Source organism: Tetrahymena thermophila (assembly GCF_000189635.1).
Source record: "Tetrahymena thermophila SB210 genomic scaffold scf_8254688, whole genome shotgun sequence".
Taxonomy (NCBI): domain Eukaryota; phylum Ciliophora; class Oligohymenophorea; order Hymenostomatida; family Tetrahymenidae; genus Tetrahymena; species Tetrahymena thermophila.
Window position 1 is genome coordinate 524,744 of NW_002476454.1, and position 13,737 is coordinate 538,480.

A 13,737-nucleotide genomic window follows, 5' to 3' on the forward strand; every position below is an offset into this window, starting at 1 on the left:
ATTAGGTATGCAAATTTTACTAAAAAATAATATAGAAAAAATATATTTTTTTATTTTTATTTTCTTTTGATAATTCTTAGTTTAGCTTTTAAAGTTTTAAAAATTCTTTTGTGAATAAGAAAAACTTATATGCCAGTAAATAAAATGTGTTTTTAAATAAATAATAATGTTAAAAAATATAGTACCATTAAAATTTTTTTTTTTGCATGAATTTAATATTGAAACATGTAAAAATAAATAAATAGTTTTTTATTAATAAATTTTAAAAGCATTTTACTAAATATGTGAAATGCATTTTTTAATATTTATTTATTTATTCAATTTTGCTTTTTTATAATATCTTTGACCTACTAAATTTCGTCGTTTCTAAAATAATTATTTGTACTATTTCCAACTCTTTGTTGTAAGTCTCTTTCAGCATTTTCTCTGAGTCTTCTAGCCTATTTAAAATAATTAAAATAAAGGATTATTATCTTTTTAAAATATTTAATTATTTACATCATTTGGCTAGTTAAGTAGAGTCTAGTAGAATTTAGCAACACTTGTAGTACCTTAGTTCCCTACTATAGGAGGATTTACTGTTCTTGTAGAAGTCGAACTTGTGCCTGATTAAAGAATAGCAGAAATTGAAGATTTAGCACTTTATATAGGTTCAGGATTGGACTTATCATTAACTAAATTCTTTAAAAATTCTTGTTCATCTTCGCAAACAACTTCCTCCTATCTTTGATTCTTACTAGTAGGTCTTTTAACTAGTTCCTCATAAGGTTTAGAGTCGCATTATTCAAAAATAGTTGAGTTACTCTACCTATAAAAAGAAATTAATTAATAACTATTTACACAAAAATTAAAATAAAAGGATATACTTTAAAAGATTTAAGTTATCTGAACCAGAAGGTATGAAAATAGAGTCAATTGTATATATTTCTGACTTATTTTTGTTTTTAAAACCATATAATGTATGAAGCATATATTCATAATAAATTTCTAAGCTTTCTTAGTTTTTGCTAGAGGTAAAGACTAAACTTGCACCATCTTTAATTATCAAAATTATTATATGATATCAAAATACTATTAAAATTTATATACATTAAAGGCAATACTTTCTTAAATAATATAAGACAATTTAGCTTTATTGATCATTGCTCTAAGCAATCAAATCAGACTTTATTTAGTTTAAAAAACGATAAGTTTCTTTGTAAACTTTAGAAAATATACCTTATTTGCTAATATGACTATAGGAATACCTAAGTTAGATGTAAGAGAGCCTTCTGGAAGAGGGACACTACTCTTTATTTGAATAAATTTAGTTTATAAGTTTAATAAATTAAGATTTTACTTTAAGTTTAATTAACTCTGCTTCTTCTTCAGGAGAAATTTAGGTATCTGATTTTACTAATTTTCCATCAGAGTCCAAAACAGGTTCTTTGTAGTCTCTAAACAGCTTCTCCACTAATATAATGTTTGCTTTTTACTATAATTTTTGAATTTAGTAATAAAATACCTTTAGCTCTCATTTAATCTAATGTTTCAAGATTTATTTATAAAGATTGTAAGTGATTTGTAATCATTTCTATCCATTTATCCAGTTGTTCCATAAAAGTCCAAGGCTTAAATAATTTTTTCATATAAAATACTAAATAAGTTTTCATGATAAAATTATAAAAATAAATTTGTTCAATCAACATGCATTAAGATTTTAAATTACTTCTGATAGATCAAGCATAATAGTTATTAATGTGTCCTTTACAGTATTTTATTTCAATACAATAGGCAGCAACTGGCTAAATTTTTATAAATAAATTTAAATTTTTCGATTTGTATTGCGCAAAAATTTATTTGGAGAAAATAAAAATGATGAATTGCAATTACCTTTAAGTTTCTTCATCAATTATATAGAATCCTAATTTAGCCATAGTATCTAAATATTATATTAGAAAATAGTTCTTTGATATTGCAATTATACTATTTAATATATACCTTCATCTTAATCGTCTAAATTCTTGACGTTTAAATAAACATAATCTAATGCAGATACAGATCCTGCTATTCTAAGTTTACCGCTTTGCATTTCATTTGATCCTAAATAAACATATTTAATTAATTAAATTTATTGCCTTTTTTATAATGTTAATTAATCATAGATTAAATGCTCATCAAGTTGTTCTTTTTGAGATATTAAGTAACTTTCAAATAAAAAAATGTTAGCATCATTACTTATTTTTGGGTAAATTGTTTAAGAAATTTCGTGTAGCGAATCTATTAAAGTTCTTTTGCCTGTTCCTCTAGTTCCTAATACAAGAACCTACTTATTTTAAAATTTATTCTTTTATCCTGTTTCATTTAAGATGTTGTTCCATAAATTCTCCTTCTTTGAGGGCTCTTTGCTTGACATTGTTATTTTGGACTATTGTAAGTAAGTATAAAGCTAAGTTTTTAATTTTCAAAAATTTATTAATTTTATTATTTATGTAGTTTTTTATTTTTTTGCAAATAATTAAAGTTAAATTAAAGACAGGTAGGTATATAAGTACAACTATCAAAAAATATGTTTTAAGATATAGTAATTTTTGTATATCAAAATCTATTCTTTTCAAAATGAAATATTATTTGAAATTTTTAAAAAGAAGAAAATAATTTCTCAAAATTTAATATAAAAAATTCGAATTGAAGGATTTATTTGATATATCTAGATAAAATATTTTTAAAATAATTAAATTCAATATTAAAACTTAAATTATTTCTAAAGTAATCCTGAAAAATTTAATAATATATAATTAGTTTATCATTTTTTTAGGATATATAGATTCCTTTACATTTTTATTAAAAAGAATCCAATATTAAGTTACCTATTAACTACATCGAAAGATATTATATCCATATCAAATCATTATGGCTTAAAATTTTAAATATCAGATAAATTTAATATGAAATGATAATATTTATTAACTGAAATAGGTTTTTATGTTTATTTAACATAAATAGTTGTTTAAATTTTAAGAAGCTTTTAATTCTAATTAAGTAGAAGTTATTTACTAAATCCAGCCAGAACAAAATTAATAATATATTTTAAAACCATTTAAAATAAATTGAATGTATTATGAAACATTAATATTTAATAATAGGCTTTTATATACTTAACTATTTTCTTTTCAAATAAAACTGTTTTAGCTATTCCAGATCTTTTTAGTGAAGTTGCATTCAATAAAGTGCTAAAATATAATTAAATAATTTTATTTTTTAACATAAAATAATAAATTTTTATATAAAATAATTTTTAATTATTAAAAAAACAAAATTTTCATTTTTTTGTTGATTTGAAACTTAATTTTTAATTGATTATTATCATTTATTTTGTATTTTTGTGATAAATATTATTATTTCTGATTTATTATTTACAATTTTAAATTATAACTTTCAAAGATAACAAGAATTACTAACTAACTATTTAAGCATTAATTTAAAATGACTGAAAAAACACTTTTAGTAGATAACCCATTTTCTTTAGAAACCAATCCTAAAAGAGTATCTTTCAATATAAAAATGGAAACCTAAAATATTAATACGTTATTTAATATAGTTAGTTCAAAAACTTGAAGTTTAGGAATAAAAGGTACAATCAATAGATAAATATTCATCATGATTTATTAAATTCAGAAAAATTAGCTTAAATATTAAGCATTTTATTTACAATATATAAGGAAAGAGTAGCTGATATGGAAATAAGCGAAAGATTATATTCTAAAACTAAAATATCCAAGAAATTTGGTATTATAAGAGCACTGGATGAGGAAGGTATATTTTCATATTAATTAAAAATATATTGATTAAAAATATAATTAAATAAATAGCTGAAAAAATGGCTAAGGCTAGAGAAGAAACCTTAGCAAGAGATTAAAAAAGAGAAGATGAAAAAAGAAAGGCAAAAAGCGTTTTAATATGGTAGTTTTTTGAGTATTTAGTGATTGATATATATTATTAACTTCAAAAATAAAAATGTAGGGATAGCTCAGACAATGATATTAGAAAATAAATCAATAGAATCAATAACATACTTAAAGAAAAAAGAGAAACAATAGCAGAGTTTATCAAAAAAAAGAGGGAAATATGTCTTTCAAATATGAATATCTATAATAAAAAGGAAGAGACTGAAAGACTTGAAGATTTTATTAAAAATGAAAAAGAGTCTTTAAAAGCAAGAAAATTTGTAAAATTTAATTCAATTAATTTTTGCTTCTTAAATGCATTTTAATTAAAAAATAAATAAGTATTTCGAAAATGATTGGACTATGGTTAATTAATTCATTAAGGAGGTAGAAAGTGATGCAAATGAAGCTTAAAAGGTTTAGATTTTTATTTATGGGTTAAGTTTAAATATAAACTTCAATTTAAAATGATTAGGAAGCAGAAAGATAATAGAAAGAAAAAGAAAAAAATAAGGAAAAATGGAATTAGCTTTAAGGAGAAGTTGAAAGAATAGAATAAAAAATATCAAGAAAAGAAGAAGAATATAAAACTCTTTTAACATATAAGCAATTTGTAGATAAAATTAAAGTATGTAACTTTTTTTTAACTAGATTTAATCTACAAAATTAAAAAATAAATTTCTTTTTTATGATAGGTAAAATACTAAGAAATATATGGCTCAGATAACAATTATCTAGATGATAAAAACAAGTAAAAATAAGGAAATAGTAAAGATGGAAATGATTTTTTATATCTTACATAACCAAATTAGGCAGCAGGAGCAGCTGCAGCAGAAAATTCTTAATAGGCTAGTGCTTTAAATAACACTAAATCAATTTATGTTATTCCATTTACTCCTGCATAACTCAAAGATATTTTAAATCATATTTAAGAGAAAAATTTATATTATTGTTAAAACAACAATGAGTCTGAAGAAGAATACGAAAATAAAAAGAAAGAAAAAAATAGATTGGAGGTTAAACTAGAATAAAAAAAGAATGAAAATAGAGAGAGAATAAAAGAGCTAGAAAAATAAAGAGAAGTAATTTTATAAATTTAATTTCAAGATATTTATTTAGCTTTAATAGATTGCTTAAAGAAGGAGATAAAATTTGATAAGTTTAAAAAAGTTCAATGTTAGTAAAGTATAAATTTCTGAAGGAGAAGACTTAGATATGCAAAAAATTGGAGAAAAAATTTATTAAATTGTCAAATGTATAGAAGAAGCTGAAAATAAAGTATCGAAGGGAGCCAGTGATACGATTTAAAATATTGATCTTTTATCTATACTCTCAAATTAGAATATAGATACAAAAGAGATGAGAAATTAGATGCATGTAAAAAAAAAAATTACTTTTATTCCTTTATTAATTTTTTTGGAATTTTCATTTAAAATATAATTTAGATAATAGAAAAGAAGTTAGAGAGTATTACAAAGTATAGAGAAAATTATATTAATGAAAGCGAGGAAAATGCTAAAAGAGTTTTAGAAATTGAAAAAGGAATTAAATAAAATAGAAGTAGATAAATACAGTAATAGTAACAAAAGCAAAATGTTGAAAGTCTAAATTAAAAATTAAAAGAGAGAGAAAATAATTTAAATAACAGAAGAAAGGGAAGAACTATAATGGAAAGAACAATAATTTAAAAGAATGTTGTATAAAAGTAAGAGAATCTAATAGACGATCAAGATGATGATGAAAAGTATTTCAATGAAGATTATACTTTTGGAAATGATTTCATAAAGTAAGAGAAAAAGCTCAATCAAAAAACTAACATGGTTAACCAATAATAAATGGATAAAAAGAATTCTATTTAATGAATAAAACAATTAATTATTTATTTATTTATATTTTTTATAAACTTAAACAAATGTAAAATAAAAAATTTCTAAAGAAATTAATTGTTTTAGCTATCTAAACTTTCTTTTTATAAAAATTTGTACAAAATCATCAAAAACATAAATTATTTAGCTATTTATCATAAATACTATTTATCGAAAATAGACGAGTATATAGTTAATATTTTTAAATTAATTACTCTAAAAAATTAAATTTAAATCAAATTTGTTATAAAAAAATTCAATATTTTTACAAAATCTAATTTTTTGTGCTCATATTTAAATACTATTAAAAATAATAATAATAAATTGTTTGATTTATTTTTATCTTAAACAAAACTTATCAATTTTGAAAGGTGAGTTTTCAAAGATTTTATTTGTTTTAAAAAGACATATTTACCTTTTTAGATAAAGATTTAATTAATTATTAAAAAAGAATTTCCAATTTAAAAAATAAATTTCTTTTAAAACAATTAATTAAAATTTTACAATAAATAAAATATTTGAATACATAGATAGATAGGACAACCTTTAAGACTTAAAAAGAAATTTATCTTTAATAAAAATTACAGTTTGTTTTATATAAATAAATTTTTAAATGAAATAAATAGCTAGTTAATATCTTTTTATTTTACTTAATCTAAACAATTTTATATTATTAAATTATTTTATTTCTGGGTCTTTTATTATTTTTTATCAGAAAAAATCACTTTTTTAAGTTTTTATTAAATTTACGGAAGACATATTAATTGCTAAAATAATCAAAATTATCTCAACTAGATTTAAATAAATATATTGTGTACTTAAATGAATCTGTGAGACAAATCGAATAATTTTTAAAATTTTAATAATTTTTAATTAACTATATTTTTTATTGTTTATTTAGTTAGATTCGGTTTATATATTTTGGTTATTGGTTGTTAATTATGTTAGTGTTAACAAGCAATTAAGCCAAGTTGCATTCTTTACCTTAGGTGGTTATTAATATTACTTATAAATTATACTTCTTCTCCTAATTGATAAATTTTTAATTAAGAAAGTTATTGGCTATATAATTATTTTTTCAGTTTTAGCTATTGTCTTCTTATTCTTCTTTGTTGATAATAGCTATATCATCACTATCTTTATTTGTAAGTTCGTCTTACTCTTCATCTTAGATGTCAGGTTTGTAGCTTAGTTAGCTCATCAAACCATCTTAATCATTTTTTACGCTTTCTACTTTTTTTATCATTATCTACTACTTTTTTGGAGAAGCAAAGTAATGAGCTTCTTAATCATTTTGTTGTGAATGTTTCTCTGTTTTTTTTCTGTAGCTATTATTATCTAGAAGTTGTATGAATCTTTCTTTAGATACTGGAGAGTTTACATTCATAGTATTTGTGCAATAACGGATGTTATCAAAAATCTATTTCATTTCTTTATATGATTCACTATTTTCCTCAATAGCATCTGGCTAAGTCTTAAAATTGTAAGGATCTTCTTCTTTAATACGTTTATTGTAATCTTCATATTCATTGAATTTGAAAGCAGTTTATTTGTATCCATTCTTAGTTGAACTTACTGATTCTTAATATTAGCTATCAGGACTTGCTAATAATTTGTTTCTAACTGATTCTAACTCAATATTTTAATTTATATCTTTATTATTTTTATTTCTAGCAGCTGGCAAATTATCTTCTTCTTCTGCTTCAGGTACTTCTATCATAAGAGGCTTCTTTTAAGTAAAATTTTTTTTATACTTTTCCTGTCTTTTATCATTTTCATATTTTTTTCCATTAAATAATTGTTATTATGAAGAAACACTATTTTTAGGAGAAACTGTAAATGATTCTCTTCCTTAGTTCATCATTAACTAGCTGCTATTATCATACATAGACTCAGCTTCCATTTATAAGTCTCTTTATCTCAAATCTCCTAACTCCTCCAACAGTCTTTACTTATCTAATCTTTACAATCTATTCTTTTTATCTCTGTAGTCAATAAAATCGTTTTGCTCAAATTCTCTCCACCAGTTACCAACATGACGCACATCAAAGCTCTAAGTATGAATTAAATAATTTAAACAAATGAGTTAAACTATAAAGTAATTATGCTAATACATTTGATAAGAAAATAAGCATAGGTATTAATCTATAGAGTTCTCTGTCTTTCATATCATCAAAAAAAGACTTTATATGCACTGCATTAGCAGGTTAAAACAAAAAGGATGTTTCAGAGTTCTTTTTTTTAATTTGTTTTCAGTTTTAAGATGGTAAAAATAATTATAAAAGTACATCGATGATAATGAGATCTTTTAAATCTCTTTGCATTAATGATAAATCCTTAACAAATACTCCATTGTAAAGTGTACAGTTTTCTCTAAATAATCTTAAAGAGCATACACCATTCTTATCTATTCTGTCCATAACAGGATCGGCATACTTTTGAATAATGTAGATTATTATAAATTTTTTTTGGTGAATTATTTTAAAGAAATAAAAAGAATTTATTTCAAATTTTTAAAAAAGAAAATAAATAAATAAATAAATTAATTACCTCTGAGAGACTTGCAGTGTAGATTATTAATTCATAATATTTACTCAATTCTTCCAAAAAGAATTCACAACCAGGTCTTTTCTTGACGTAGACAATAAAAGGCATGTTTTAAACTGTAATCTGAATTATTTTAAAAAAATAATAAACGTTTACTAGCTAAATTCTAAAGATAATAAAAAAGCTAATTTATTACTTGTAAAGTAAAATCTGCATTTTGAATAACTGTAAAAGAGCTATGCACTAAAGTTTCATCTAAATCAATTATTAGAGACTTTTTACCCTATTATTTTTTATATATTTTGTTTTTCAAATAACCTATGTAATCGTTAAACACTAAAACTATAACTTAAACTGAATTTTTTGATTGTTAATATGCTTCAAAACACATTTATTTAACTCTAGGTATTTAAATTAAGATTACTTGAAACTTAGGATCTTGAGGCTATATTACTTTTGGAAGACTTGTCTAAAGAGGTGCTCTTTATTTTTATTACTGCTATTGCTATTATTGTTATTATTAGACTTCTTAGTTATCTTATTTTTACATTTATTATTAATCTGTAGATTTTTGACTACTTTCCTATTCTATTTGGCTCACTTCATCTTCTTCCGATATTTATTATTATTTAGTTCTATTATTTATAAAAAGACAAAATTCTATTTAAAACTGTATGGCGGTTTCAAAAGCATAATAATTTTACTTAAAACAGCTGCACAACCTTTCTAAAAATGAAATCTTTTTTGTTTCTTGAACTTCAGGAGATTCGTTATTATCATTTTAAGGGTAGAATTGCATAGGTTTACCGCTAATATAATACAAAAAAATTTTTACATAAAAAGCAAGTAACTATTAAAAATCAAAAACAATGCAGGAGATAAGTATGAAATTTTAAATCTTAAAGAAACTAAATTTATACTCTCTAGTGACTTGTGTAATAAAGGATGGGATATTGTTTTGCATAGGTGGCTTAGCTAATTGCTATTATTTTTTTGTATGTTTTTTGCCATTTTAATGATAAGTGTTACTGGTAGTTTATGAATTTTCAGAATTAGTGGATTCATAATCTTCTTTGCTCTTTGAAAACCTTTTAAATAAAATAATTGATAGATTGATATTACCATTTGAGAAATGAATCAACTAAATATGTACTTCTTTTTCATGTAATTCATCATTTACTATATCCTAATGTTATGGCTTTATATAAAATATGTTTGATATCAAACTAAACTTGCTTAAAAATACGATTTGTTGCTTTCTATTTTTTTAATTTTTAAACAAATAAATATATGCTTTGTTTATTTTCTTTATTTTTTTTAGTTTTTTGATTTAACGAACGAATGATAATATTTGCACATATTAATTACATAATTAAATTATTTTCACAACAATTTATAAGTCCAAACATTCTTTTAGATTTTCTTGTTATTAACTTGCTTAGTGGTAAAACAAATTAATTTACATTTTATTTCAAACTTTTTTTGAAGATTAGTCTAAGCAGAATTTAACTAAATGCATTTTCTGCTTATTTAATATAACATGCTTTAAATTTTATGGTTATAAAAAATTAATAGATTTAAAAAATTTTATAGTAATTAACTTTTACAAAATTAATTAAAAGAAATAAAAATTTAATAGGACATTTAATTATAATCTCTAAAACCTAATTTAATATGTTATGATAACAAAGCCATAAAACAAATACTCCACTAATAAGCAAAATCAAGTAAATTGATTTACCCAAACAACTCATTTTAATGTTTCTTATTATTATCAAACTAGGAATTTTTAGAAAAGGTTTTAAATTAGAAAAATTAAAGTGGTAGATATTTTAACTTTTTAGAAGTTTAAATTGAAAATAAAATATATTTAGACTAAACAAATAAATAAATAAATTTATTTTGATTAAATCTATATCAAAAACATAATATTTACTTTTTTTAAAATAAATTCTAGCTAATATACAAAATATTTTTTGAAAATCTAAAGTTATTTTAAATATAACATAAATTAGTATATTATATCATAAATACTTAAATTGTGAAAGAGGAATGATCATATTATTTAAATTATTAGGACTAACTTCATTTTCATTTTAATTTGACATCATACTATTATTTATTTCAGTAGGGAATCTATCAATTTCATCATCTATTTAAACGCCATCTTCCAAATAGACTTAGTAAAGCTCTTTTCTTTAGCTTCTAGATTTCCAATTATTAACATTAAATATTTCAAACATGAGTTCCATATTTAAACGCTTGTAATTGTTGGTAGCTTCAAACATCCTCATTAGCACATAATCCTTTTATTTATTTTATTTTTTGTCAAATTTAATTATATAAATTAATTTAAAAATTACAATTTCTTCTTGATCTATTTCATTTAGTGTTTCTTCCAGACATCTTTAGACATATTCACTACTTAATATCCCTGTTTTTGAATACATATTTGAAGTTTCTTAAAGTCCTTGTTAGAACTGTGTAATTTTTAATGACAACTATTTCCACTTTATTTTTTCAGTCTCTTCATCTATTATATTTATTTATCCTATTGAGGTTTTGAAAATACTTCTTATGACCCTGTAGTTACTTGACCTATTTAAATCTAAGTATAAAAATTCTTCTTAATTATCTTCAACTAAATAACGAGCAAAAAGCAATGCTTCATCATAAACTTTTATTGAAAAAGGAGACCTATTTTTAAGGCATATTATTAAAATTAGTTTATTATTTTTCAAGTATATTTTACATTTATAATCTTTCTCTCATTTCGTCAATTGTGACATGAGAATTTTTCCTAACTTCTTGGCTAAACAACTTTTTAACAGCCTCTACTATAGGTATAGCTTTTAATGTAAGTCTGAGTTTAATTTCATGAGCTTTTTTAATATATTTAAGTATTCAAATTAAAATATTTAATAATCTCTAAACTTACCTATCACTTTGATGTCAAACGATGTAACTTTAGGTACTTTTACTTATGGTTTTCCATCTTATTTTTGCAAAATATTATTCGTTATTTGAAATTGATAACCAAGTTTAGGGAAATTTTCTAGAGGTATTTAGTTATTGAATTCGTCAGCTTCTTAATTTAGTTGTTCATATTTTGCTTCAAGAGTATTGAAAACTTATTTCAAGTGATTAAGCTCATCGTTTAGCTCATTTTTCGAATTTATTTCAAAATTTGTAATTTCTTGTAGTGTTTGCTTCAATTATGTAATCTTTTTATAGTTTTCTTCGATTTAAATATCTTTTTCTTTTAATAGTTAGTAGCTTGGGTCTTTCATTCTTTCTAGCTCTGAATTTTTTCTATATTTTTATATTGAAATTTTATTCACACAAGTTAATAAATAAATATGAATTACCTTTATCTAATTTCTTCTCCATTTTTATTTTAATTTTTTAGTTTAAAAGTATTTATTTTTGAGTTTATTTCTTTGTTTTTTTTTTCCTTTTCAATCATCCTTTGAATTTCTTCCTTTAAATATTCTATATCTTTCTCTTTTTCCTTTAATTCTTCTTTACATTAACTAAGCTATATTAGTGTATGGGCAACTTTACGCTCAATAATACTCTATTGGCACTTTGTATACAAAAAAATTATGATTATTTACAACAAATTATAATAAGAAAAATATTTTATACTTCAAATTCTTCATTTTAATTTTGCAGTATTTTAAATTCACATTCTAATTCAATAGCTTTAACTTCTGAAGAGTTAGAATTGCTATTAAAAGAACTAGCAAATAACATTATTAAATGTCAATTATTTAATGTATTTTACTTGTCGGTGGCTTCTTAGTTATTATCTGTAGCATTATCCACTTTATTATTTGTTACTTTTTAGCTATTTTACTTTTATAATTGCTTAGTTTTTACTCTATACTACTCAGCGATTTCCTGATAAACTTTGACAAATATCTCATGTTCTTATTTTTAAGTGGTAAAAGGATCTCTTTTTAAATCTATGACAACACTTTTTTTATACTGAATGTCATTTTTAAGGTTTTGTAACTACTTTTTTAAGTTTATAACAAGCCAACTCTTTTGTATAAAAAATATTTTACAACAAAGAAAGCCTAAGCTTAAAAAATATGTTTGGTTATGTAAATCATTTCTAAATTAATTAATCATTTAATAAATATTAAACCTCCTTTAAAGATATCTTTTGGCCCTTCTTCTTGTCTACATATGTTTCTACTTCTGATATTAGCTTTTGATACTTTATTTTTTCATTTTCTACCCTTTATAATTCTTTAAGAAGCTACTATTAATCATTTCTTAGCTTCTCAACTTATCTATTTAGCTGTATTGATTCTTCATATAATTTTTCCTATAATCATAATGATAAATACATTTCATTAACAATTTTTTTGCTGCTTAATTTATGAATTAATTACAAATAATGCAACGTTATATTTAAAGAGAAGAAAAATCAATTTAATTATAGATTACCTTATCTACTTTAGCAATTTAAGGTCTTTTTTTAACTATCTCATGGTATACATTATTTCTATTAAATCTTATATTATTTTATTTTAAAATTTTTCATAACAATGCTTAAATTTTACCTATCTGTATCTTAATTCACAGATTAGTCGTCATTCAAAGAATTAGGGTTAATTATAGAGCTAATATTTATAAAATATATTTTCTAAGTGAGTTTAACTTTTTTTATATTTACCCTGCATGAGTATTCATAAAAGAATCAATATTTAACTTAGAATCTTTTGGCTTCTTGCTGTAAATTCCTTTAAATGTTGCCGCACTTAGAGGTCTATTTTTTAAGCCATTACTCTTTATTATTAATGAATATATTAGCGATAAAATAACTTTGCTAGCTTTATAAAGTAGATTTTATTTATACTTGAATGCTTAAATTTCCATACTAAGATCTGTTTATTGTCGATGAATTCATTTCTATAATATTTTAATACTTTGTTTTTGTACCTACTAAATTATAGATAGATAGATAGATATTTTTTAAATATGTATTTAACTGGATATTTTTAATGAAATTAATTATCTTTGAATAATTAATAATGACTATAAAATTATAGTAAGTTATCTATACTTCAAGAATTAATTATCATTTAAATAATAAGAAAAATAAATTCTAATTAATTAATTAGGTTTATATTTTTCAAAATTAATTTTAAAAATCATTTTTTTTTTGATAAATTTTTGGAATAATTAAGTTAAATTTTCTAAATATTTGTTTCTTTGTAAATAAAATTAAAATCCAAAATTTTATAATTCTAATTTGTTTTTTCAATCACGCCAAAAAAAATGTATTTAACATTTTATTTCAAACATAATAAGTAAATAAATAAGTATTTAATTTTTTATTAGTTAAATTTTCTTTTAGTAGGAATAAAAATATGATTTTAAAATAA

General features: G+C 21.7%; 4 protein-coding genes across 4 annotated transcripts; 1 reads left to right on the forward strand and 3 right to left on the reverse strand. All coding sequences in view use genetic code 6, as the record gives it.

Annotated features, from left to right (window-relative positions):
* Positions 1–317: 317 nt before the first annotated feature.
* On the reverse strand, positions 318–2,395 carry TTHERM_00294940 (cytoplasmic dynein 1 light intermediate chain 1; the record flags this gene model as incomplete). Its single annotated transcript, XM_001013126.3, has 11 exons — positions 318–440; positions 499–808; positions 867–1,035; positions 1,090–1,165; positions 1,219–1,290; positions 1,340–1,452; positions 1,505–1,610; positions 1,709–1,784; positions 1,873–1,921; positions 1,981–2,082; positions 2,218–2,395. 11 exons carry the CDS (start codon positions 2,393–2,395, stop codon positions 318–320), a joined length of 1,374 nt encoding a protein of 457 aa, XP_001013126.3.
* Positions 2,396–3,401: 1,006 nt separating this feature from the next.
* TTHERM_00294930 (transmembrane protein, putative) lies at positions 3,402–6,617 on the forward strand (the record flags this gene model as incomplete). Its single annotated transcript, XM_001013125.2, has 9 exons — positions 3,402–3,525; positions 3,581–3,613; positions 3,702–3,795; positions 3,852–3,942; positions 4,003–4,207; positions 4,269–4,343; positions 4,402–4,554; positions 4,622–5,008; positions 5,055–6,617. Exons 1-9 carry the CDS (start codon positions 3,466–3,468, stop codon positions 6,615–6,617), a joined length of 2,661 nt encoding a protein of 886 aa, XP_001013125.2. The 5' UTR covers positions 3,402–3,465.
* Positions 6,618–6,869: 252 nt separating this feature from the next.
* On the reverse strand, positions 6,870–9,514 carry TTHERM_00294920 (NLI interacting factor-like phosphatase; the record flags this gene model as incomplete). The annotated part of the gene is made up of 9 exons (XM_001013124.2): positions 6,870–7,844; positions 7,906–8,025; positions 8,080–8,226; positions 8,342–8,461; positions 8,535–8,621; positions 8,763–8,973; positions 9,043–9,147; positions 9,259–9,426; positions 9,492–9,514. 9 exons carry the CDS (start codon positions 9,512–9,514, stop codon positions 6,870–6,872), a joined length of 1,956 nt encoding a protein of 651 aa, XP_001013124.2.
* An 848-nt stretch (positions 9,515–10,362) lies between these two features.
* TTHERM_00294910 (hypothetical protein) lies at positions 10,363–13,259 on the reverse strand (the record flags this gene model as incomplete). Its single annotated transcript, XM_001013123.2, has 12 exons — positions 10,363–10,644; positions 10,702–11,035; positions 11,091–11,220; positions 11,277–11,650; positions 11,707–11,924; positions 11,987–12,080; positions 12,126–12,385; positions 12,492–12,674; positions 12,797–12,863; positions 12,913–12,972; positions 13,026–13,138; positions 13,209–13,259. The coding sequence occupies 12 exons, from the start codon at positions 13,257–13,259 to the stop codon at positions 10,363–10,365; spliced, it is 2,166 nt and encodes a 721-aa protein (XP_001013123.2).
* Between the last annotated feature and the right edge of the window lie 478 nt (positions 13,260–13,737).